Raw genomic sequence first — 24,169 nt, forward strand, 5'->3', positions numbered from 1 at the left:
ATCGTGTGCAGCTATGAATATGTTGCAACGTGCACGTTTTTTTAGGAATCCCTAATAACGTCAAGACACCATTTGTAACTATTTTGAAAGGCTTCTTCGAAATCCTTACATTTGATATGGCAATTAAATGTATTCTTAATTATTTTGTAGCAAGGGTTGTACCAGTCCTGCCTCTTGCCAGTATGGTGTTCCGAGATTCAATGTCATATTTCTTCGTTCGCATTTCCAAGAACTGGCTTTTATTGTCCAATAGAAAAACGTATATTTCTAAATAAAAGCTCCTCCCATCAGACAACGTTACAATGCCTTTACGTTTAAAGGAAGCGGAGACGCGTGTTCTCGTTGCACACTCTTATTTTGATAGCAAGGGGAGGCTCCTACAATGCTTAGTCATGGTGAGTTATAGCTTTCCCAGTTCTTGTGGCGTACAGCTAGGCGGACAGCGATGGTGGATCTAGATTACGTGAGTTTGTTTTTGTCCATATTCACATAGTAACTGTCTTGGATAAATGTTCGTTGACGGGACGGAAAATGTATTTACAACCAGAAACATATGTAGTACAGCCCCTTTCTCTATTACTGTAACGTTACGTATGTCCACTCTTGGCTGTTGTGGGAACGTTACTGAACGATATCAGTCCTTTTGCTGTCACTTATATTTCCGAGGAAGACTTGTGATTTGAATTCCCGTGATCTCTGTTTGTCGGGTCTATTGTGCCTTCTGTTACACTTTTGTTAGGTCTCTTTACACGCATTTGGGCGTTTTATTATTTCTGGCCAACCTAAAAAACTCGAGGATTTAGATCCCAGGCTGACGCTGTCCTTTGTATGAATCATACACACATGGACAAACTGCACAGAAAGCATGAGTCGATGCATGCCATGTTCAGTTCTTCCTCAATCGCGGCTCACATTTTCGTACATCGAGTCCCGTGAATCTCTTTTCTGATCCTGTGCTTGGTAAGTTCGCGATGAGTCACCGAGGAAGGCTCTTTGCCAAATTGTTTTTAAACGTGTACAAGTGTCCGTTCTTGCATTCCCTTCTCGCTTGATTTTATTCTCGTTCCCAAGTGTGCCGTCATTGCTTACTTGTCCATGGGCAGTGTAGTAATGCACGTCAAAAGACACACTGGCTCTATTGAATTGTTTGAATACATGAAGTTTTGCCATGGTGGAACTAACTCCACTATTGTGCAATTTGCACCGTGCACTGTTGGGCTTTGTTTGACAGCTGTTTCCCGAGCGTATACGCAACACAGATAGGCATATACTGAATATGAATCGCAACAATATCAATCGAATAATATTTGGCGGGAATGAACTCCTTACGATGGACTACAGTCTAGTCAAATTTCATACAGTCGCTCGCAGACCGCGCTCAGGCCTGCATATCAGAAGCATGCTGCGTGAAACTATTTAACCGAGACGAAAAAAAAAGTCGCCCTAAATAGAAGTCTCGCTACTCTTATGCAGCAGCTGTATATGGGTTATTCAGTTGATGTATATCTGGGGTTCACTTGAGTCTAATATGTATACTGTCAATAGCAACGTGTCGATGTGTCATCTCGAAACTTCAGTTATAGGCCCATATTTTATAGTTTCAAATAGCTGGAATCGTCTCATATTCAGTACACTGACCTAGTTAGGCCACTACTGTACATTAGGCGAACGTTGCCCCCTGTTCTCGGCCTTTATCACCTCGTGCAGTAATGATTACAGACCGTGTACAACCCCTAGGTGCTGGGTTATGTAACTCAACATCTGCAGCACAATTGTTGCTGAGTAACTGTGACTGATTCCGTTTTAGAAACCCAGGACGCAACACAACAGACCAATCAAATGTTCTTATTGGGGTGTGTGTGTGTGTGTGTGTGTGTGTGTGTGTGTGTGTGTGTGTGTGTGTGTGTGTGTGTGTGTGTGTGTGTGTGTGTGTGTGTGTGTGTGTGTGTGTGTGTGTGTGTGTGTGTGTGTGTGTGTGTGTGTGTGTGTGGTTCTTATCCATTGACGGCCCCACTATTCCTGTGTTACATTTATGGAATAGCTGGCCAGGAATGTTGAATTGTTACCAGTCAGGAATCATGTCCTACACGCATGTCAACATGGCTATGGGCAACAAGACAATATCTTCAAATTTGAAGGCAAATTATTAAACCATGCCTCATAGAATAGAAAAAAATAAGTGAAACCAGATTTGCGCTGCTACTGTTTTGACCTATCACAATTCAGATAAGCTCTGGTGTTGGTACCTTGGAACAGTTCACACTTCCAGCCAAGTGGGTTTGGACCAAATGTTCTCATCCATTCACAGACACTGGAACACAGAATACATCGTCACCGTTATTCAGTACAGGAGCTCGGTTAGCGGATGGACACAGTCACATGGTCACCATGACCAGCAGGAAACTGGGTGTGGAGACGTGACCGTAGTGGAGCTCTCTTGTGTCTCACTTCTGGACATGCTTCTGAGGTTCTTCAATTTAATAAATTGGTATAATTAGCAAAATTAGCTTTAGCATGTCACTCCAATTTAAATGCATATTGGTATCTATCTAGGGCCTGTGTAGCCGTTTTAGTTTTGAGTAAAAGTATTGCTGATTCACTTCTGTCTTCTACATAAAGCTGTATAAAACGGTGTGGAGTTTAGCATCTGGTTTGGTTTCACCATTCGTAAATGTATTGAAAACTTCCCAAAATGTATAGACATTGAGTATGAAAGCTGGGCAATCTCAAGTATTCGAAAGATCACTATTGAGAAGCGCAACATATCAAAACAACTTCAGTACTAATCGTTCTCTCTCGCTCTCGCTCTCGCTCACTCTCCCCTTGCTCTTTTTCAGTTGTTGATCACAGCTGACGGCTTCCCTGTAAACACGTTTCCTGAGTGTCACTGCTTCTAGGAAGGCTTTTCCAGAGAAATACAGCTGCCAAGTCTCAGCCCCAACTTCTGTTCACGTCACTTCTGGCACGTTGCGCAACCTGGTTCTCCCACCCTGGCAATGCAGAGTTGACAACACTTCCACCGCTTGGACAAGTACATCTCACGCTGCCGTTGGACCTCTAATGCTCTAGAACTAATGCAAATCTGATCTTCTTTTCTTTTTTTTTTTACTACAACCTTTTTGGTAATTATTTTCAAGTTGGTCAGCAAGGCATGAACTTTAGTGATGATGGAAAATTATGCGAAAGACGCGCGTTCAAGAGAACGTTTTCTTCCTTTGTTTGACCTGCGTGTTGTAGTGTCTGAAGCCGAGCTTGAGGTCAGAAACGAACCACAACAACTTTCGAACAAACTTCCAATCCTTGGAACGAGGAGCTGACTGGTGCTTGGATCTAGTCCTGTTGTACCTGGTGTTTCGTACCTGGTTTGACTTGAAACCCTTCATCTCGCTTTCCCTGTCGGATCACACAACGGGGACGGAGTAATCCTCGGACACAGCGGCCTTGCCCTTCCCTGCTTGTCCTCACTTTCTCTTTGTCAATGAAAGAGAAGGTGGTGATTGCTGCCATTTAGAAGTATTCTGTTGTAATTTCTGAGAGGGCATCATGGTTGTTCTGAAAGGCTGAGCGAAGACACCTACAACAACTGCCCTCTGATTTGAAGAAAACCTCCAAACAAGCCCCGCTGGAAAGGGTCCGGAGCCCTCCCTTTCCTTCTCCTTTCGTACTGTACAACATCCCGCGTGCGCAGGGAGGATGTCGGTTGATTCAGCGGGTGCCAACTAGAGAGGACGACGACGACGATGACGACAAGGGAGAAGGAGGAGCAGGAGCAAGGAGGGGCGACGATGACGGAGTCCATGACCGAGTGCAAGGCCCTGGTGACGCCGTCCACCCGTAACGGCCACCGGGTGTTCAGCTACACGCTGGGCAGCCACACGGCGGCCGCCTTCGCCATCATGAACGAGCTGCGGCAGGAGCGGCAGCTGTGCGACGTGACGCTGCGCGTGCGCTACAACGACCTGGACGCGGTGGACTTTGTGGCGCACAAGGTGGTGCTGGCATCCTCCTCGCCCGTGTTCAGGGCCATGTTCACCAACGGCCTGAAGGAGTGCGGCAAGGAGGTGGTGCCCATCGAGGGGATCCATCCCAGGGTGAGTCGCACAAACCTTCCCCCTAGCTCTACCCTCACCCCTCCCCTCCGCATGACACATGATGGGTGACATATTTCCAAAATTGCTGCATGGCCGCAGGTCAAAATACATTTCTGCTAATGGTTTAAATATCACAGACAGTGTCTGATGTGTTTCATGTTTATATTTTATAAAATGAGTCGTTTCCATACAGTTCAATCTGATAAACCACTATTGGATTCTGAACATATCATTTTTTTCCCTCCCAAACGTTTAGCATTTGTGTTTTTAGCGTTTTAGGTGGTGAACACAATGAAGCGTGAGGGCCTCAAAGCCCTACAAACGTTTGTATTTGAGACTGCACTAGGGCTGAAAGATTTGGGAAAATACCGGTAATCGAATTGCGACTATTTAACCAATATTGCGATTGCGATGTAATATGCGATTTATTTTTTAAATGTTTTAGGTTCCTTATGTTCTGTATTATTCACAAAAAATGCAATAAATCATTCTTGAGTATGACCAACACAACATTGGAGGCAGTCACCATATAAACTGCTTTTTCCTTTAGGCCAGGCCCATGTGTTGAGATTAATAGATTTTTTTTTTTTCTTTATTTAACTATTGAATTGTAAAATAAATATAAATCTTACTGACCTCCAGTCAGCAACAAATCACACAAAAAAATTATATATATATATATTTGGAAAATATACGTTTTTTTTTCCTTTCAATCGCAGCCTTTGCGATTGCATATCGCGTTCTATTCGTTCTATTCTATACATCGCAATTGAATTTGATTAATCATTCAGCCCTAGACTGCACCGAGTAGCCTTGGAAGTGGTGTTCATCAGCTGTCCTTAAGCAGGTTGTTTAAACATAACCTAATATGTATGCAGTGTAAAACAAAACGAGACTCATAATCATTTATGATTTATATCGCAGGCAAGTACGTGTTCAGAGGATGGGCAGCAGTCACTGTGCATTTGTTAAATAAAGATAAAGACACGCAACTTTCTTCAATCCATTGGTTATACGTTGATGTTCAGTTTCGGATTGCAAAGTTTCGATCCCATGATCGAAACTTTGGTCAAACCTCGCAAATGTGTTGTATATTAATCGCCTATGTATGTATTAGTTCCTGTTTGCCAGCCGGTGTGGTTGGCAGCCTTGTATGCCATGCTGACTTCCTGCTGCGCAGGCCACACAGAAAGTCCCCCAGTGAATCAAATAGATTCAGCGTTGTGATAATAACCAGGCAGCGTGTGATTACACCCCCGCAGGACACGGATATGGTTGACACACTGTCAACGCTACACAGGGATATGAACACCACGTGAAGAGTTTATGTCTTCAAATGATCACTGTGATTGAGTGTCTTTCAATGCTCACCTGCAAACCGTCCAATGGTCAAAACACTTTGGACTTTGATGTTTAAAGTCGAGGCTATTTTGACAGTCCGCACTATTTGTGCCAGTAGATACTATCCATTCTTCTATTCTTGTCGTAGTTCCCCTATTCAACCAGAGATTTATTTATTTTTTTACGATTTTTGAGTGCTGATATGATTCTGTAAATATTGCGGGACGATGTACAATAAGTAGTGTGGTTTACGGTTGGGGTAGATGGTTCTATAGGTCTGTAACCATCCCAGGCTGCACTAATTTGAGTTAGACACTTGGGTCCTGGGTCGTTTACTGATCCGGGCCTGATAAGTGATTCATCCTACGAACGCTCCACAGCATACCCTAACGCAAATCTTTTCCTCCCCAAGATTGACTTGGTTAACTCGCCTGACCAAACGCACCACAGCGTTGTTGTTAATTACATTTTTACCACCTGATGAGTTTAAGCATACTCTATTCTTGGACAGGGTATGCTACCAGGCCCCTCTTTCATACATTCCTGAGATACACACTCTCCCACACACAATTAATCATACAAACACCAAGTTGTCCTCACGAGGAAGGTCCACAACAACTAGGCCGGGGAAAATCAAGGAGGCAAAAGGACATGTGCTGAACATGCATGTTTCTTTCAATCCAATTTGAGAAACGACAGTGTTCCTTGTTTACCTCCCAATTTGACTGCTTACCGCAGTTACTACATTTATTTTAAAAATTAAGTTTGAACTAGAAATTAACGCTTATGTTGTGAAAGGTTTCCGACTTAAATGGTTTATGTTGTACTAGTGCAATATCACTTGTATACTTATAACCCATTTGGCCGGCCAGTTTAAGCACTTAAAGCCCTTTAGCTCTGATGTACTCTTTGCGTAGTTAGTACAGTACAGTTAGGCTTTGTAGGGCAGTATAGTGGGGGGTCATTACACAGTCCTGTGACCATCATGTTTGTAAAAGCCCCTCCCTCCCTCTCGGACCTCTCACTCTACTCTACTTGTATGTTTTAATTTGTTAACCTCAATGTTGTGGGTTCATCCATGTGGTCATCTTTTTTTGTTGATTCTTATACTTCGTATTTGCGCTTTTATTTACAGACGATTTGAAATGTTACTTTATTTAGAATTGGTGTTTGTCACCTGGGCAAACTACCTCAAATAAATGTTATAGTTTAAAGATAATTTAACCTCATACATATGTTTATTATCATGCCTGTATTATATCTGTTAAAGTTGAGTTAAGTTAATACGGAGACAATCCATTTTTAAGTCTATACAGTTTGAGTTACTTTTTGAAAGCTTGCTCAAAGAGATTCGAATTAACGACTCAAATGCTGCCATCAAAGTTTTTTTAAGGTTCAGAAAGTTTGGAAAGTTATAGAAGCAAAGCTCTGGTGACGCAGGCTGATTTTCCAGTCTGTACAAAGTTGTTGTTTTTTTCAGCCGTCTGCCACCGGCTTGGTTGATCAAACCTGATGAAAACAGGATCAGAACCACCTGATCCCTACTGGGACTGGAGAGTCCCAGGAGAGATCTGACCCAGCCAGTGAACCAAACACAACGGCGGTCAAAAAGTCTGCCAGTCCCAACCATAGTTGCAGCATCCCCTTGAGTGAAATCTCTCATGCGGTTTGATGCAACGTTAAAGCAGAAATCCGGTGTTAATTGTATCTGGGATATGTTTAATATGATAACGAGTTGGGATGTTTGTTTGGAGGCAAAAAGGCGCATGTAGTCGCATTCTTGAGTTGGCTGTTTTTAAACGATTCTACCAAAACGCTATAAACCTGGAATGATGGGGGCATGTGTTACAAAATCGCTACTGATGGTATTGTGTGTATAAAATGTCCATTTTAATAAATAAAAAAACGGTACTTATAAAGTTATAAATGCCTCTTTTTATATGTTAAGACCCTTATTGTACCATCAAAGAAGTGTTGGGCTACTTCTAGACTTTTAAGTGGTTTAAAATAGCGATTTAGTTTTTACCATAACACATGCCCCCATCGTTACAAGTTTAAAGCGTTTTTGTAGAATCTGCTAAAAACAGCCAACTTAGAATGCGTCTTGCGCTTTTTTGCTCAAACTAACATTCCAACTCGTTATCATACTAAACATATCCCAGATCCATTTTAAACTGTATTTCTCCTTTAACGTACAGGTTAGGTAACGTTGCTCCATTGAGGACTGATGGTAGGCTTCAAGGCGTCAATTCAAATCAATATTGTCAAATTCCGGTCAAGGTTTCCATGTTATTGTAAGTAATCCAAGATCAGATCAGTTTAATCACGCTTGATCAAGTTTAATCACGCTACAGATCCGTCATTGCTTTTTAATTGAACACAAACGAACAGACTGATGCATATTGACTATGGGCAAATCGCATGATTAGTTTTATTCATATTTCAACATTCCTCTCCTGTACCCCAGGTGATGGAAAGGCTGATCGAGTTTGCCTATACTGCCAGCATCTCTGTGGGGGAGAAGTGTGTGATCCACATCATGAACGGTGCGGTCATGTACCAGATCGACAGCGTGGTCAAGGCCTGCTGCGACTTCCTGGTGCAGCAGCTGGACCCCAGCAACGCCATCGGCATCGCCAACTTTGCCGAGCAGATCAGCTGCACGGAGCTGCACCAGAAGGCCAGGGAGTACATCTATATGAATTTCAGCCAGGTAAGACCAAAAATCACCACTCTTCGTTGATTCATCTCTGCCTTCATGCAAGCCTATGTTATACGTATGGGGCTCCTGCATTGTCCAGACTATTTAACATTTTTATGAACCCAACCGTTTGGGTCGGTTCACTGGTCCCAACCTGACGTCCGATAAGTAAGATATCTAGAAACCCAACAGAAAGACAGTGTTGGTAACTCCTGTGGCAACATACTGCAGCGAGGGATGGATGGATTCAAACTTATTGAATTTTCAACAGTGGTCTGTTAATTTGAATAGATGCAGTACAGCATTTCTATTTTAGTCATGTTTTTAACATTCGGCAACGAAGAACCTGCTTTATTAACACTTCAACAAGCTGCAGTCGTGACTTGCCCGTTTTGAGTTTCGCTTGCACATTATTTTTTACACTCCTGACTTATCACAGGATGGTTTCACCCGTCACTCTAATTGAATGTTCATAACCTGGTCACACCAGTTGTGCGTGATCTGTCAGGTCTGTTCCCGTGGGGATTCTAACCCATCCCAGAGTTGTGTTGGGTTGAGGCAGTTTAAAACCAGACCCCTTGCTTCTTCTGTCTTGCACATCATGTTTGCATCACCACGATAGAAATCCTATCCTTTTTAAAAACGGCTTTTAGCTTGGCCTATATACAAACATACGTCCACAAACTAATGTACTCCACTCCCACTCATATCTCATGGACCTGACCACTGTAATGTAAGCCTTCTGTTTGGACACTGATGTTGCTAGCACAGTTGTCCTATGTGTAATTCATCTGGATATTGAGTGTCTGATAGAGGTTTGCATGAGGGCATGGTCTGTTGTTTTGTTTTACACATTTGCATATATTGTTAACCTTGCCCTTGCAAGTCTTGTAATAAACTGCTTGTATTTCACGATAGATGATTTGAAAGATGTCTGTAATTAAAGATCAATGTTTTTTTCTTGGTCTGCTTCTGTGGGTAACGTTTCAGTTCAGTGTTCACTGAAACATTTCCTTGTCTCGTTCGTGCGTCAATAGTGAATTATTTTTGGAATGAGTCGGCATGATTTGCTTTGTGTTCTTTGACAGGGTGTTTTAGGGTCTACACCAATATCGTTTTTTAAATGTAACTCCCTAAACATTGATGGCCGTTTAAAGTATGTAAAACATGATTATTGATACTTTGCTAATCCTTGCTACTACAATTGATTGCTTGATCGACTTTCTACCTTGTGCTGCTTATTATACCTCAAAGAGCAACAAGCAAGAAAGTGCAGGCCTACAAAAATTACACTTACAATTTCATAGTGTTTATTGCAAATTTCACAAGAAAGTGATGTGGGAATGCTATCTGGCTGAAGGATACCTATGTATTCTATGTTATGCAAAGCCTAAACCTTTGTTTCTTGCTCCGTGTCCAGGCAGGATGACTTGCAAAATTCTTAACTGTTCAGGAAGTAGCTGTAGGGCATTTGGCTTTTGGTCCAGGACCATAATATAATGCAGATGCCATCTCCATTACAGAAGGGTATTGGTTAAACTGGTAGTTTGGTGGCATTACTGTGTCTTATAATCTGCTCTAGAGAGGTTTAGATTCCACAGTTAATGTCTTGGTTCGGGCTGGTTTCAGGAACTGAAACACCAGGCTGATGAAAGTGTGTGTTTGTGTGTGCCTTGTCCCTTTGTACACTCCGGAACTGAAATGTATGTATTTCATTGCTGAGCTTTATAACGTGTCACGCTTAAGGAAGATTCAACAGTCCTTCAGAAAGGATTGGATTACTTATTCTACATTGTAGGACATATGTTTTTGTTAAATTACCTGGAATAGTCTGAATTGGGATTATGAACAGAATGAGGCCTAGAAATGTAGTATATCCCTCTTTAATGGCCTATACAGCTTGACTCTCTTTTTTGTTTATCATGTGTTTCATCAAATAAGTTAAACGATTGATTTAAAAATGGTGAACTCAAGTTCGTCATTGGGATGAATTGGGTTCATCCCTTATCCCCGGATCGCGTTCCCTTCCTTGGCCATGTCTCAGTCCTGTCCTCCCCCATGCGTCTGCAGGTGGCCACCCAGGAGGAGTTCTTCAACCTGTCCCACTGCCAGCTGGTCACCCTCATCAGCCGGGACGAGCTCAACGTGCGCTGCGAGTCGGAGGTGTTCCACGCGTGCGTGGCGTGGGTGCGCTATGACCAGGAGAACCGCCGGCCCTACGTGCAGGCCCTGCTGCAGGCCGTGCGCTGCCACTCCCTCACCCCCAACTTCCTGCAGACCCAGCTGCAGTCCCTGGACTGGGACTGGGACCCGCAGTGCAAGGACTACCTGGCCCAGATCTTTCAGGACCTCACCCTCCACAAGCCCACCAAGCTCAACTCCTGCCGGACCCCCAAGGTGCCGCAGCTCATCTACACGGCGGGGGGCTACTTCAGGCAGTCGCTCAGCTACCTGGAGGCGTACAACCCCTGCACGGGGGCGTGGCTGCGGCTGGCGGACCTGCAGGTGCCCCGCAGCGGGCTGGCGGCGTGCGTCATCAGCGGGCTGTTCTACGCCGTGGGCGGCCGGAACAACGCGCCCGACGGCAACATGGACTCCAACACGCTGGACTGCTACAACCCCATGAACAACTGCTGGCTGCCCTGTGCGCCCATGAGCGTGCCCCGCAACCGCATCGGCGTGGGCGTGATCGACGGGCTGATCTACGCCGTGGGCGGGTCCCACGGCTGCATCCACCACAACAGCGTGGAGAGGTGAGCGGCGGTCCGCACGGGGTCAGGTCGGATCGTCCGTGGAGACCGCTGACGCACTCATTTGCGCGCTCGGTCCAAACACAGTTGGCTCATTCCAGTCTAAACTTGATAACATGCAGACTAGCAGAACCAGCCTAAGCTTGTTTATATACGGACTAGCACAGCCGGCCTAAAGACCAAGGCTGGTTGTGAGAAAGACCAAGTCCACTAAAGACCAAGTCTCAAATATCTGGTAGAGGACAGCAGCGGTTGGACTGAACACGGATGATAAGTTTCAGGAAATTAATTCCAGAGCTTTGCGACTTTATTTGTTGAATGGCGTCCTTCCATGAGGAGGGAAGGACGCATGCCTTATGCCAACGGCATTGGAACTCTGAACTGGTGATTAATCCAGGGGTATGAACACTGACCTTTGACCCTCTTGCCTCAGGTATGACCCTGAGAGGGACCAGTGGCAGCTGGTGGCACCGATGATGTCGCGGCGCATCGGGGTGGGCGTCACGGTCATCAACAGGCTGCTGTACGCCGTCGGGGGCTTCGACGGCACCCACCGCCTCAGCTCCTCAGAGTGCTACGACCCCGACCGGGACGAGTGGAGTCCCATGTCCTCGATGCACACGGTCCGCTCCGGAGCAGGTGGGTCCTCGATGGGTGGGTTGAGGATCAGGGCCAACTGTTAACAGGGTGACCGTCCCCACCTTTTGTTTTTAATTAAATGGGAGATTTGATTGGTGATCGGAACAACATCGGTTAAGTAATGCGTGTTGGTGAACAAACTAAATCTGGTTAGCTTAATCCATGAATCCCAGCCATGAGAGCGTGATCTCTCCACTCCTTTCTCCTAATCGTTTCAAAGGCAACGCCTTCACAGAGTTGTAACTTAATGCCAACCCTTGTTCTCAATACATCCTGTTCCCACTTGCTCGCTACGAAAAAGGCTGAATCCTTTGGCCCTGGCCTCCAATACGGGGCCGGGCGGAGGCTCGGAGCTAGCTCAGAAACCCACCGGCTGTGGTCACTGCTCATCCCTGAAGTGTGGGCTAGAAATCCCCCTCTCTCCTTCACCCCCTCCAAGGTGTGTGCGCGCTGGGCAACCGCATCTACGTGATGGGCGGCTACGACGGCACCAACCAGCTGAACACGGTGGAGTGCTACGAGGTGGAGACGGACAGCTGGAGCCTCGCTGCGTCCATGAGGCACCGACGTAGCGCGCTCGGGGTCACCGCGCACCACGGACGCATCTACGTCCTGGGTGAGTGGACGAGGGACACGCACACTCGCACACGTTGCACTTTTCGCACACTTAACGGATGAGTTCACCAGGATAGACGAGTTGCAATTTTACCGTCTCAAAAGTGTCTCACTCCGACATTAGAAGTACCCGAAGCTACGTTTGGCTCATTTACCATGCATAACACTTCAGCTTTTCAACAAAGGATGCCAACTTTCTTGTGTCTGGCATAGTGCTGTCGGGCTCAACGTTCACCCAAAATATCCATCAATAAATAAATTCAATTGCTGCTCGCTCGCATGCTCTCTCACGCTGACATCCTTATTGCTGTGTTTCTGCACCAGCCTTCACTGGAACTTAAGCGTGTACATTCACTATGTGCTATCACTATGTTACACTATGTTTTATGTTGGGGTTTCTTGACTCTGACTCTGAGTCCTAGTGAAAGCATATTTTACAACCCAGTTGGTCTGCCAACTATTCAGGCTCTTGCTTGATTTGACTGACTTCTTGTCAAACACGGATGGTTATACTGAAGGCAGCATTTAAATTTCATTTGGAAAAGCTGTACCTATTGGTCTCATTGAATTCCCCCGCACCACCCACCAAGCAGGAATTAAAGATGGCGTACTATCAGCGAATGGTTTTAATCAGACAAGCTTATGCCTCTGACTGTTAACAGATTAGGATGCGACTTGTTATGTTTACATATTCTGAGATCGATGCTTCAGATTAATCATTAAGATAGTGCTGGTTACATTTAGGTATATATAACATTCTTCTTGTAACTTTTCAAGTCGGTTGTAGACAAAAGGTGATGCATATACCTGACTCATCTTCCCCGCCCAGGGTTCCACCTGTAAATGATACATGTCTTTGTGTTTGCCCAGCAGCCCAAGCTGTGACACATCTCTCATAGGTGTTTGTTCAGTGTTTGGAAAATACCTCAATCAAGGAAAGAAATGCTATGTTGAATGACGCCGTTGTTAAACAAACAAACCGCAATGTATCTGTGCTTATCTCAAGTGCACTGTGCCAGGTATGAAGGGGAAAATGTCTGTGTGACGTGCAGATGTTAATCACTCGCTTGACATTTAATCAAGAAGTTTATCAATGACCGCCGTTGTTGAAGATCTTAAGCCTGAGGGGAAATGACCGTTGCCATGGTTTCCTTCCCCTCTACGACAGGCGGCTACGACGGCAACACGTTCCTGGACAGCGTGGAGCGCTACGACCCTGAGACGGACTCTTGGTCCGAGGTCACCCTAATGACCTCCGGGCGCAGCGGGGTGGGTGTGGCCGTCACCATGGAGCCCTGCCAGAAGGACCTCCAGACGTGTCCGCGAGCGGAGCGTGACGGGGGCTCGGCGTCCCCGCCCGTTCACCACCCCCCCTCCTCCTCCTCCTCTTCTTCCGCCTCCTCCACGTCGTCCTCTTCCTCCCAGAGACACAGCGACCTCCCTGAGAGGAACACGTGAGGGCAGGGGGGGGCGGTCTTCTCCTGGAGCTCCTGTCTCATCTCTTTCTCAGTCTTCCTCCACCAAAAACCTGCAAAAAACAAACAATCACAGATGTGCTGGATCGGCCTCCTCACCTTTAATCTGGGTGAGGATTTACAGTAAAAAAAGATTCTATACAGTGTCTCTTTGTTTAGTTTTTTGGACCAATTTGTCATTTAATGGTAAACAGTTCAGTGGGAATCGGCCACAGAACAATTTGTGTGTGTGTGTGCGTGTGTGTGTGATTGGACCAATGACTCCCCTGTTTTACCTAATGGGAGAGAGGGCTGTGTGCTCTGAAGGGCCATTCATTGGCTCAGGGCTGCACCAACAGCCAAGAATTCATTTTATATTTCACAACCAGCTGTGCGTAAAAACCAAAATACATGGAGGAAAACTATTTCATAAAATCTATTATTTATAAGGAGGGTGAGATGGGGGATCCATGATATCATTAAGTTAGTATCAGACAGCACAAAGCCGTTTTCCACGGCTGTAGGCTTCACTAGTCTTCAGATTTTGTTTCTTTGGGGTGCCGGACTTGGATCCTGCCTGGAACCCTGTATTCTGATTAGTGGAAAAACAGTGTACGAAAATCCTAAATCTCTGGCCCTATCAAAATGACGTCACAGGCTTTTTTTAAGCAAAAGGAAATCTGTTGCGTTTTTTTCAAAGTTTTGCATCCACACGCCAAGGTTTTCAAACTATCCTCGTCAACAAGGAAACGCAACAATTACAATTAGGGCATTTGGCAGACGCTTTTATCCAAAGCGACTTACATCGGTTAATACACACCGACAGCAGAGTCAACCATGCAAGGCGACAGCCAGCTCGTCAGGAGCAGTTAGGGTTAAGTGTCTTGCTCAGGGACACATCAACAATCAGTTAGGAGGAGCTGGGGATTGAACTAGCAACCTCTCGGTTACAAGCAACGAGATTGCAACGAGTGAAAGGGTGTAGTAAATATTTCAGGCAAGTAGTTGGCGGTGTAACCTTTCTACTTAGATATGCAAAAAAACGTCCACAAGCCTGTTTTAAACGGCTTTCTACCCCAACGTACCGTCATGGTTTGCTATAAGCTACGTTTTCGCCCCACGGCTGCGTTTTAAAAAAGCTTAACTCTGGAAGACTGATTTCAGGCATAAAAACCCTCTTATGTCAGGGGGTTTTTGGATGCAAGGCAAACCCGCAGCATAACTTCTTTGTTTTTAAAAACCTCTGGCGTCGTATGGATGGGCCTTAAAACAAATCTAACATGACAAATACAAATCACAGGATTGGACGTGAATCAAGGGAAATAGAAATAGCCCAACTCATAAATTGATAATGGAGTTGTTGGTCTATTCTAAAATACTGTACGTTTTGTTGGTTGTTTAATTTGGAATCTGTAGTGGGGAAATAATGTAGCATTTGGTTCACAGGACACCTTTTCCAGACAACAAGAGAACCAATAATTATAGATTCTGGACAAGGTGAATCCCACCACATCTGGACCCAGAACGGAAACTATGGGACACTTTTGTTAGCCAAACCTCAGAAGCTCAACACGTTATGTAGTCTGAAATTAAAATTGTGGGAAATAAAACTTGTAACAGCATTTAAGCTACAAAAAGTTTATAATAAATGTTTTTGTACATTGATTTTCAGTCTTCTACACAATTTAGGTTGCGATTTTGTTTTAATTTATTTGTTCTGACTCTTTGATTATTCTTGACCTAAACTGACAACTTTGTATTGAGTAGGAACGCAGTTTCGTTCAAACTAACTAGCATGTGTTATAACTACCAGGAAGGTCTGTGATAAGAGTTTTAAACATTTGTAAAAAACGTTGTTTGATTTGAAAGGGATTTTCTTTTCCCGTGTCAGTAGTTGGAATGAAAGAACACAATATTTAATGTCTGCTTTGTACATTTTTCAGCAAACCATTCTCTGTAATAAAAAAAGTACATCGTGGAACAACAGTTTTTATTGTACGCTTTTGCTGGAGCATTTGCCTACTATGACTCACTAGGGCTACCTTAATCTATTACTTAAATATCTCAAACTTAAACGTACGTCTGAATATTGCCACAAGATGGCGCATGATCTCCACTTTTTGAAAGTGTCGTTCGACTACGTCAGTAATAGCTCTCAGGTAATAAATTGAAAGCAAATTAATCAATAACCAACTTAAGATACATTTCTTGAAGTTATACACGATTCAGAGCATGTCTTTAGAACCTGTCACAAGAACAGGTAACTTGTTTTGCAGATGGGTAAATCCCTTCAACTTGTGAATAACTAGAAAACAACATTATGTAAACCTTCAGACCGAAACTAAACGTATACTTAACAGTGAGGCTGTACAGGTGGCGGGCCTATTTCTATTTCAAACCGACTGCAGTAATAATCTGTTTCGCACCGTCAAAATAACTGGATATATTAAGGCTTTAAATAATAACATACCACGACCATTTCAGGACAATGACGATGAATAGTGTTATGCTCTTCATATATACCCCATCTGAAGAGCTCCCGCAGACTAGACGGGCGCATGTTTGAACCGCGGAAGGTTACCGACTTGCATGCAATCCCATGTGGTTCTCCAGTCACAGTCAGCTTCATTTGAAACAATACCAAGAAGAAACTGCAACACCTGCCTATTATGCGCCTCCCAGTCATTGAAAAGTTGGTAGAGTTACAACTTTTGTAGAAGCTCAAAGTATTTTCTTCCCTACCAGACACCTGTGAATCGTCATAGGACGTTGGTAAGTTATCTTGACCAAACTTTCTTTACGGTTTTCACAGTCAACCTAGTTTAAATTAATTCGATCGATTAATGCTGGATTTAAACTAATTTATAAACCCACATTGCGTTTATATCGCAGCCGCAAGTAAACACGCAGGTGCGATCACTGCACTATCGTTAAAGATATGGTTAACACAGTTCAAACTATTCAAGCCTTCAACAAACAAACTATTGTACACTTATCTGAGATCCACTTCTACCCCAAAAGTGTTGTCAAATGACACTGAACTCACTCAATCTTTGTGATTTAAACGTAGTTTGTTGTTTATTATGTTGGCTATTAACGTTATCTAAAAGTTAAATGGTCGACTAAAGTTTGCCATTTTACGACATGATAAGCTTCATTCAAAGCCCTAGAAGTTTTTTCTCATGGACGTTTATTGTGATCGTTGTTGTATAACTTGTTCTTCCAGTTTGTCTCTTCTGTCTGTGGTAGCCTATGTATTCAGTTTCAGACCTACAGGAAGCCATCCAGGTGTATTCCTTTTAAGGGGGCAAAGTCAAATATTTCCGGTTTTCCGCTAATCTCGATTTACAAAAAACATTTTTATATATTTGTTTACATAGCGACATCTTCGATTCCAGTAAGTTATGTACTTCTTGTGATGTGATCCGTTAGAGCTCTCTGCTTGTTTGAATACCTGCCTAGCTGTTTATTCTTATCAGCTCCAATTACATGTTTTCTCTCTTCGCAGACCTCGGGATGATCCCAGTGGGTGAGTTCAAGAACTTTGCCACAGAACAGAATCCACAGTTCCGGGTGCTGAAACCGTGGTGGGACGTCTTCACGGAGTATCTATGTATCATAATGCTGATGATTGGTGTCTTTGGATGCACCCTACAGGTGAGGCCCTTTTAAACCAAACACTGTGCATTCTTGATCTTTTAAACTTACAATGCTAGCTTATGGAGGAGCAGTGGGTTTAGAGGAAATATCGCTCAAGGCCACTGACAACACTGCCAGCATTTGCTTTTAGAATTATATGTGCTTTTGAACTGCTATTATGTCACACATAGCCCCTGACAATAATATCCTCATCGAGATCCTTTGGACAGTGTGTTTTACTTGCACTGAATCCTGTTTGACCTCAATGGTGGATTATTAACACTGTGAAATAAGGTAATATTCTCTTGTTGACTCAGTTGCACTGGGTTCAGATTCAGATCACAACTTTAAGAGCAGCTAACCCTAACTTCAAGGACACATTAACCAGAGTAGGCAAAGCAAATCCTTCTGTTACAATCTCAGTTGATCCAGTTTGTATGCGTGCTTCCAGGGCTGCAACCAGGGGTGGACTGGCCATCTGGCATACCGGGCATCGTCCCGGTGGGCCGTTGACCCAATGTGGGCCGGTCCGGTCCGCTATGTTTTTTTTTTTCTCTCTCTCTAAATTCCCTCCAATTGGGCCGGCCAATGGGCAACAGAGGGCTAGCAGTGTGTGGCCAGCATCGACACAGATTATTGGTCTATGTTTGTCATTGTCAATCAATCATGGGCTGACAGGCTCAGAGAGCCCTGGCAGTGCTGTAAATCACAACAGAAACCAGGGTGGGCTGGACCTCATGGCATGGGCCATAGTCGTGGGTTCCGCGACTCCCACGAGTAAGTAATTCATGTCTTAGACTTTTTCTCGCAGCTACAGATAAAAAAAAAAAAATTCTCTATTTATGGTTTTACAATGACTGAGTCACAGTTGAAACAAATGCGTTTCAGCTCTAATGCTGCTACTGTCTGTAATATGTTTCTATTTAGATTATTTGTCAGGATATTTTGTTATTATTGTCCGAGTCTGGTTTTAACTAATGCTGGGCTTACACAAAAAGATTTTCCCATTCACAGACTAAATACTGCAAGAGAGAAATTAGCGTTGGATCAAGTGTGATATTTAACAAGCGTTTTGTAGCTATGTAGATATGGGGGATGGAGATGCAGCAACCACAGGATGTCCGTTAACTTCCTGTTCAGGTTTCCAACTTTCTTGTCAGCAGCACAAGAGAAACAAACTTGAAAAACAAAAACAAAAAAAAGCAATTTGCACTGCTATTTGCAGTGCAAATAGCAGGATGTATGTACTTGATAAAATTGTTTTAATAAAGTATATGCAGGGTTCTTCCCGTTTGTCTCGTCCCACCCCTAGTGCTGATAATGTAGTGGGCTGGTCTGGACAGAAAATGCCAGGGCTGAATTTCTGTCCCAGTCCACCCCTGGCTGCAACAAGCTGTGTCTGTCTGCTAATTTGTTTCAAATCTGACAACCCTGGGTACTCGGATAATATTGAATCAAATCAAACTGTTTGATTTGGTACAGTACATTTATTACATATTGTACCTTTTTAAGTCTAACGAAAAAGAAGAAAAAATGTGTCACTGTTTTGACACAACAACCTGTTGACTATTTTTTCAGTCATAGTACTTCTGCACCTCCCTCTATTACTGGAAGACATTTTTGGCTTGGGAAATAAGACAATTGACATTTTTCAGGAATTAAATGATTTGATCAATTAGTGGTTTGATAAAACAAATTCCTCATGTAACAAAGATGATAAAAAATGTAAGAAGGTTTGACGCATAATGTCTGTGTGGATACGAAGGTTCAAGCCATTATAACCAGTAGTAAAAGCTATACAAAGTTTTATCCCCTGCTCCACACACTATAATGACATTAAAATAGTAGGGAGTAAATTGAGTTTCGGAAACTCTTGTCTGACTTTCATTGTCACTGACACTGGCATGATTTTCCTGTTTGGTTAAAATAATGAGGGTATTCTCTTCTGCATTGCTCGGCCAATTGGATGCATTCTCAGGATGTAAATCTGAAATTTGAGAATGGTCAAATACTACTGAATACTTCTCAGCCTTTTAATGTTTACTGATGAACTTTATAATCAACACATAGAACAATGTATTAACCCAAAATGGGTCGGACTAATGAAGCATTTGTTTTTCCATTAAATATCCATTTTATTTTCGAGGTCCTAATTCCTGATTGGACAATAGCGTTTCTGACCCCAACCCTGTAATGCCCATTAATCCCTTCAAGAAACGCTGGGTGTTTCACTGCTCATGATAAAATATTCTTCAGATTAAGCTGCCAAGCTGTGTCCTCCATTCATTCATTTTGGTTCCTCCTCAGCTCACCCAGGACAAGATCTCCTGCCTGCCAAGCCACTTCAGCAGCCCCACTCCAGAGGCCATCGACTGCAGCCACATCCGCGGCTACGGGGAGAACGAGACCCGGGAGCACACGCTGGCCAACCCCGTGAGCCCCATCATCCGGGAGGTGTACGGCCGTAAGAACAACCTGGACATCCACCAGTATGTCTTTGTGAACCACTTCTGCTATGAGAGGGCTGTGCATTGGTACGGAAAGTACTTCCCCTATCTGGTGGTCATCCACACCATGATCTTTATGGTGGTCAGCAGCTTCTGGTTCAAGTTTCCTGGGACCTCGTCTAAAATCGAGCTCTTTGTGACCATTCTCGGGAAGTGTTTTAACTCCCCCTGGACCACGAGGGCCCTGAACGAGGTCTCCGAGGAGAGAAGCGAGGAAAAGCTGGTGACTCTACGGAGGAACACCATGTCGAAACCCCCAGCAGCGCTGGAGGAGGAAACAGTGGGGCTCCTGCGGTCGTCCTCCGTCAAGTCCAACTCTGAGAAAAAGCCCCCGGAAACTCAGTCATCGGCCTCGGTTCTGGATCGCAAAGAAGGAGAGCAGGCCAAAGCTCTGTTTGAGATGGTGAAGAAGTTCAGAACGCACGTGGAAGAAGCTGACCTCCTCTATGTTATGTATGTGCTGCAGACATCTTTCAAAGTGTTCCAGGTTGTCCTCATCATTATCTACAGTGCGGTCCTGGTTAATAACATTGAGATTGTGGTGCGTTGCTTGGTTCCTCCTGAGCTGACCGGTTTCGACATCTACTGCTGTAACCACAACAAGGCTCATCTGTTCTCCAAGCTGGCCTACTGCTACATCAGCTTTGTTGGGGTATATGGAATAATGTGCATCTACACCCTATACTGGCTTCTCCATCGTTCTCTAAAAGAGTACTCTTTTGAGCAGGTCAGGTTGGAGACGGGTGTTGACGACATCCCAGATATGAAAAATGACTTTGCATTCCTCCTCCACCTCAGCGACCAATACGATGCTCTTTACGCCAAGCGGTTTGCCGTCTTTCTCTCTGAGGTCAGCGAGTCCCGGCTCCGGCAGGTCAACCTCAACCATGAGTGGACCGCCAAAAAGCTACGGACACGCCTCTGCAAGAACACCAACGAGCGGATGGAACTCCATCTGTTCATGTTGCCCGGTTTCCCTGATACTGCCTACGATCTTCCAGAGGTAGAATCACTGAAGCTGGAGCTCCTCTCTAATGTGACCATCTCCTCTGGCATAGTTAAACTTACTGCTCTCCAGGAGCTGGCGCTCGTCCACTGCTCTACCAAGGTCCAGCAAGCGGCCTTGACCTGCCTTAAGGAGCGGCTGAAGGTCTTGCACTTGTCTTTTGAGAGTGCAGACCAGGTTCCTCTCTGGATGTATAACCTCCAGAACCTGCATGAACTACATTTAAGTGGCCTACTGATCAATGAGGTGTCCCGAAACCCTGCTCTGGAGTCCCTGAGAGACCTCAAAGCTCTCAGGGTCCTCACTATTCGCAGCAACCTCAACAAGATCCCGACCAGTGTAGGGGATGTTGCTTTGCAGCTGCGAAAGCTTTGCATATACAACGAATGTTGCAAGATTGCGGCTTTTAGCAGTCTGAAGAAGTTAACAAACCTGGAATCCTTAGAACTGATTGGATGCATGCTAGAGCGCATCCCCAGCGCCGTCTTCAGCCTGGTGAACCTCCAGGAGCTGGACCTGAAGGACAACAAGCTCACCACTGTGGAGGAGATCCTGAGCCTACAGCATTGCCGGCGTCTGGTGACTCTGCGCCTGTGGTACAACAGCATCAGCTACATCCCGGAGCACATCAGCAAGCTGCAGTTCCTGGAGACGTTGGACATCAGCTGGAACAAGCTCCAGAAGCTCCCTTCCAGATTGTTCTACTGCACCAAGCTCAAGCACCTGGACGTCTCCCACAACCAGATCACCGTGCTCCCGTCCGAGGTGAACATCCTGCAGGGCCTCCAGTACTTCTCGGCGGCCTTCAACTCTCTGGAGGTGCTGCCTGAGGAGCTGTTCTCCTGTAAGAAGCTCAAGACATTGGTTCTGGGCAACAACCGCCTGATCAACTTGAGCCCAAGGATACCAAACCTGACCATGCTGGTCCGGCTTGAGCTGAAAGGGAACCGCATAGATTCTCTTCCTGACGAGATCGGGGATTGTCCCTCGCTGACCCTCAGTGGGTTGGTCATCGAGGCTAACCTGGTGGATCTACTGCCAGCCTCAGTACAAACTAAACTGGGGAGCAGATGATTTGGAAGAACTTTTGATGTTGCAACATTTTGAGAAAACTGTAAAGATTTTAAGGAAAGGGGTTACATTATATTCCTCAACAAAGCACCAAGTGTAAATTTTGAGTTTAAAATATTTGACTACTGGTGTTTTTTTTTGTTTTATACATGCAGTTTTATCTATTGTAAATATTTTTTACTCAAACTATGTATTTATTTGAATTGTTTAATAACGACATGTAGCCGTAAGGTTTGGTTTAGACCTGCTACTGTCAGGTTAGTGTTACACAACAACAGACTACTTTACAAAGCGAGAATTTCACCCAATCTTTATTCTTAAATTGATATGCCAGCCAGTCCCAAGACGAAGGGGTACAAGTTGCTTTAAATGACACACGGAACATCTTGGTTTATATATCTCTTGACATAATGAAATAGTCCAGGATGCAGAGGATGCTTAGAGAACTAAGAGGTGAAAGACATTTTAAATTACCTGAATATTAATGCATTTTGGGAATATACAATAATCAATACACTGATATTAAAAAAAGATTCGAACTCTGTGACACACACTCCTTTTCTTCCACCTCGTCAGCACTTTTTCCCCATTTACAGTAAAATGAACGTGTTGAAATAATCGCTGGCCACTTGCACTCCCTTTCAAAGAGGGGTGCGTTAAAGTGTGTCACAGACTTAAGTTGTGTGGAGCATAATTCCTCACACATAACTTGCTCTCTCACACTACCCCTCTTCCTTGGGACCTGTGACTTTACATGCTGTCTCCCTTTTGCCCAGCACTAACACCACCCACCATTCATGTTTTGTCTCTTTGTCTTCTGTCTATTGCACACGCTGAAACAAGTACAAAACTATTCGTTCAGGTGAGTGCCGACCAAGCAAGCAAGCAAGCGGGTCATGCTCAAGTCCTGGCCTGCAGTCACGTAACGCATACACACACACACGGCTCTGTAATAGAGCCCCCCCCACACCCACACACACACACACACACACTGCTATACAACTCCCACGTCCCACCCCCTCATAAGGGTGAAGTTTGACTGGAAATACAAATCCAAAACTAAATGGAAATGCCCAACTCCAAAGGAACATTATAATAGCTCCCTAAGATTTTTGTCAGAAATGGCAAGAATGTCTCTTAAGACATTCTCTGGAGGGAAATCTGACGATATGAATAAAAGAAATGTGTAAACAATCAAAGCAAAAATATTTTACATTTTAAATATATATTGTACATATTGTAATATAATAGTAAAGACATTCAAGGTTGTCTTAAGTTGATGTCCCTGATACCAATAGTAATTGGTCCATAAGTTATTAACTCAGGATCTGAGGTAGGAGCTGCCTCTTAACTCAACCACAGTGCTTGACTACCTTTCTACTATTGTATAGTCAAACATTTCATGGGATCATCAGGTGAATTAGGTCTACAACTGTGTATTATTACCCTACAGTGAATCCGACCCAAAGACCTGTGTACCAGTTATGTTGCGGACGTGAACAGTGATGTGAAATGAGAGCGTGTCGGACATCTTGCTCACTCATTACCGTAGAAACGGGGAGTAGCGCCGTACGTAGGGCTACTACCCGATCGCTCTCCGATGCGTGACAATCCTGTATTGCCATGATTCTTAGACACACGCGTTATTGCTAAGATACCCCCCCCACACACACACACACACTCACACTCACACTCTCACACTCTCACACACACACACACTCTCTACTCATTCGGGACGCTTCTTGACGGGAACGAAGGAGGAGGCGGGGCCTGAACGTGTTTACCTCGTGAGTCTCTCCCCGGGACCAACACGCCCTTTTTTTTGTCCTGCATGTCAACTTTCATGAGTCTTCTATTCCGAGTTTCAGGCTAGTGGCCTGATCGTTTGGCAAAAGGGTGGTATGTGCTGCATTGCGATATAATTAGTCTTTGTCTTTCTAATGGTATGATGTCGTGCTGTTGGCTATTCATGGCAGCCCAAGAGGTGGCCTACAGGTTGTGAATATTATATAATAAAAAAAATATCCAAATTGCTCGCAAGTGGGAGTATTAATGGTCATTGTCCAAACATAGAAACCCGAGCCATTGCTCGCTGTTGACAATAAAGCTTTAGCTCCCATGTATACCGTTGGGTGTGTGTGGGTTGCGTTAGCGATAGCCAGCTATCGTGTCTGTGACCTTCAGCGAGGCAGTTACACTGTAACGTTACTCTGCATTCCGTTGTCCGCTCATTATGAATGCCCTTGTTGATTCACCTTGGTCTCTTTGTGTGTGTGTGTGTGTGTGTGTGTGTGTGTGTGTGTGTGTGTGTGTGTGTGTGTGTGTGTGTGTGTGTGTGTGTGTGTGTGTGTGTGT

At 44.4% G+C, this 24,169-nt stretch overlaps 2 protein-coding genes across 5 annotated transcripts; both read left to right on the forward strand.

Annotated features, from left to right (window-relative positions):
• Window positions 1-306: 306 nt before the first annotated feature.
• Window positions 307-15,572, forward strand: keap1b (kelch-like ECH-associated protein 1b). Of its 4 annotated transcripts, none has more exons than XM_030352836.1 (7): window positions 307-395; window positions 2,838-4,091; window positions 7,900-8,145; window positions 10,204-10,886; window positions 11,317-11,522; window positions 11,962-12,138; window positions 13,306-15,572. In XM_030352836.1, exons 2-7 carry the CDS (start codon window positions 3,741-3,743, stop codon window positions 13,593-13,595), a joined length of 1,953 nt encoding a protein of 650 aa, XP_030208696.1. In that variant the 5' UTR covers window positions 307-395; window positions 2,838-3,740; the 3' UTR covers window positions 13,596-15,572. The 4 variants fall into 4 exon arrangements, with proteins under 4 accessions (XP_030208696.1, XP_030208695.1, XP_030208697.1 ...); XM_030352835.1 differs by having other exon boundaries at window positions 326-463; XM_030352837.1 differs by lacking the exon at window positions 307-395 and adding an exon at window positions 479-960.
• LOC115541074 (volume-regulated anion channel subunit LRRC8E) lies at window positions 13,568-22,361 on the forward strand. The gene is made up of 3 exons (XM_030352821.1): window positions 13,568-13,722; window positions 17,100-17,248; window positions 19,538-22,361. Exons 1-3 carry the CDS (start codon window positions 13,689-13,691, stop codon window positions 21,815-21,817), a joined length of 2,463 nt encoding a protein of 820 aa, XP_030208681.1. The 5' UTR covers window positions 13,568-13,688; the 3' UTR covers window positions 21,818-22,361.
• The last annotated feature ends 1,808 nt before the right edge of the window (window positions 22,362-24,169 follow it).

Source organism: Gadus morhua, chromosome 3 (genome assembly GCF_902167405.1).
Source record: "Gadus morhua chromosome 3, gadMor3.0, whole genome shotgun sequence".
Lineage (NCBI taxonomy): Eukaryota > Metazoa > Chordata > Actinopteri > Gadiformes > Gadidae > Gadus > Gadus morhua.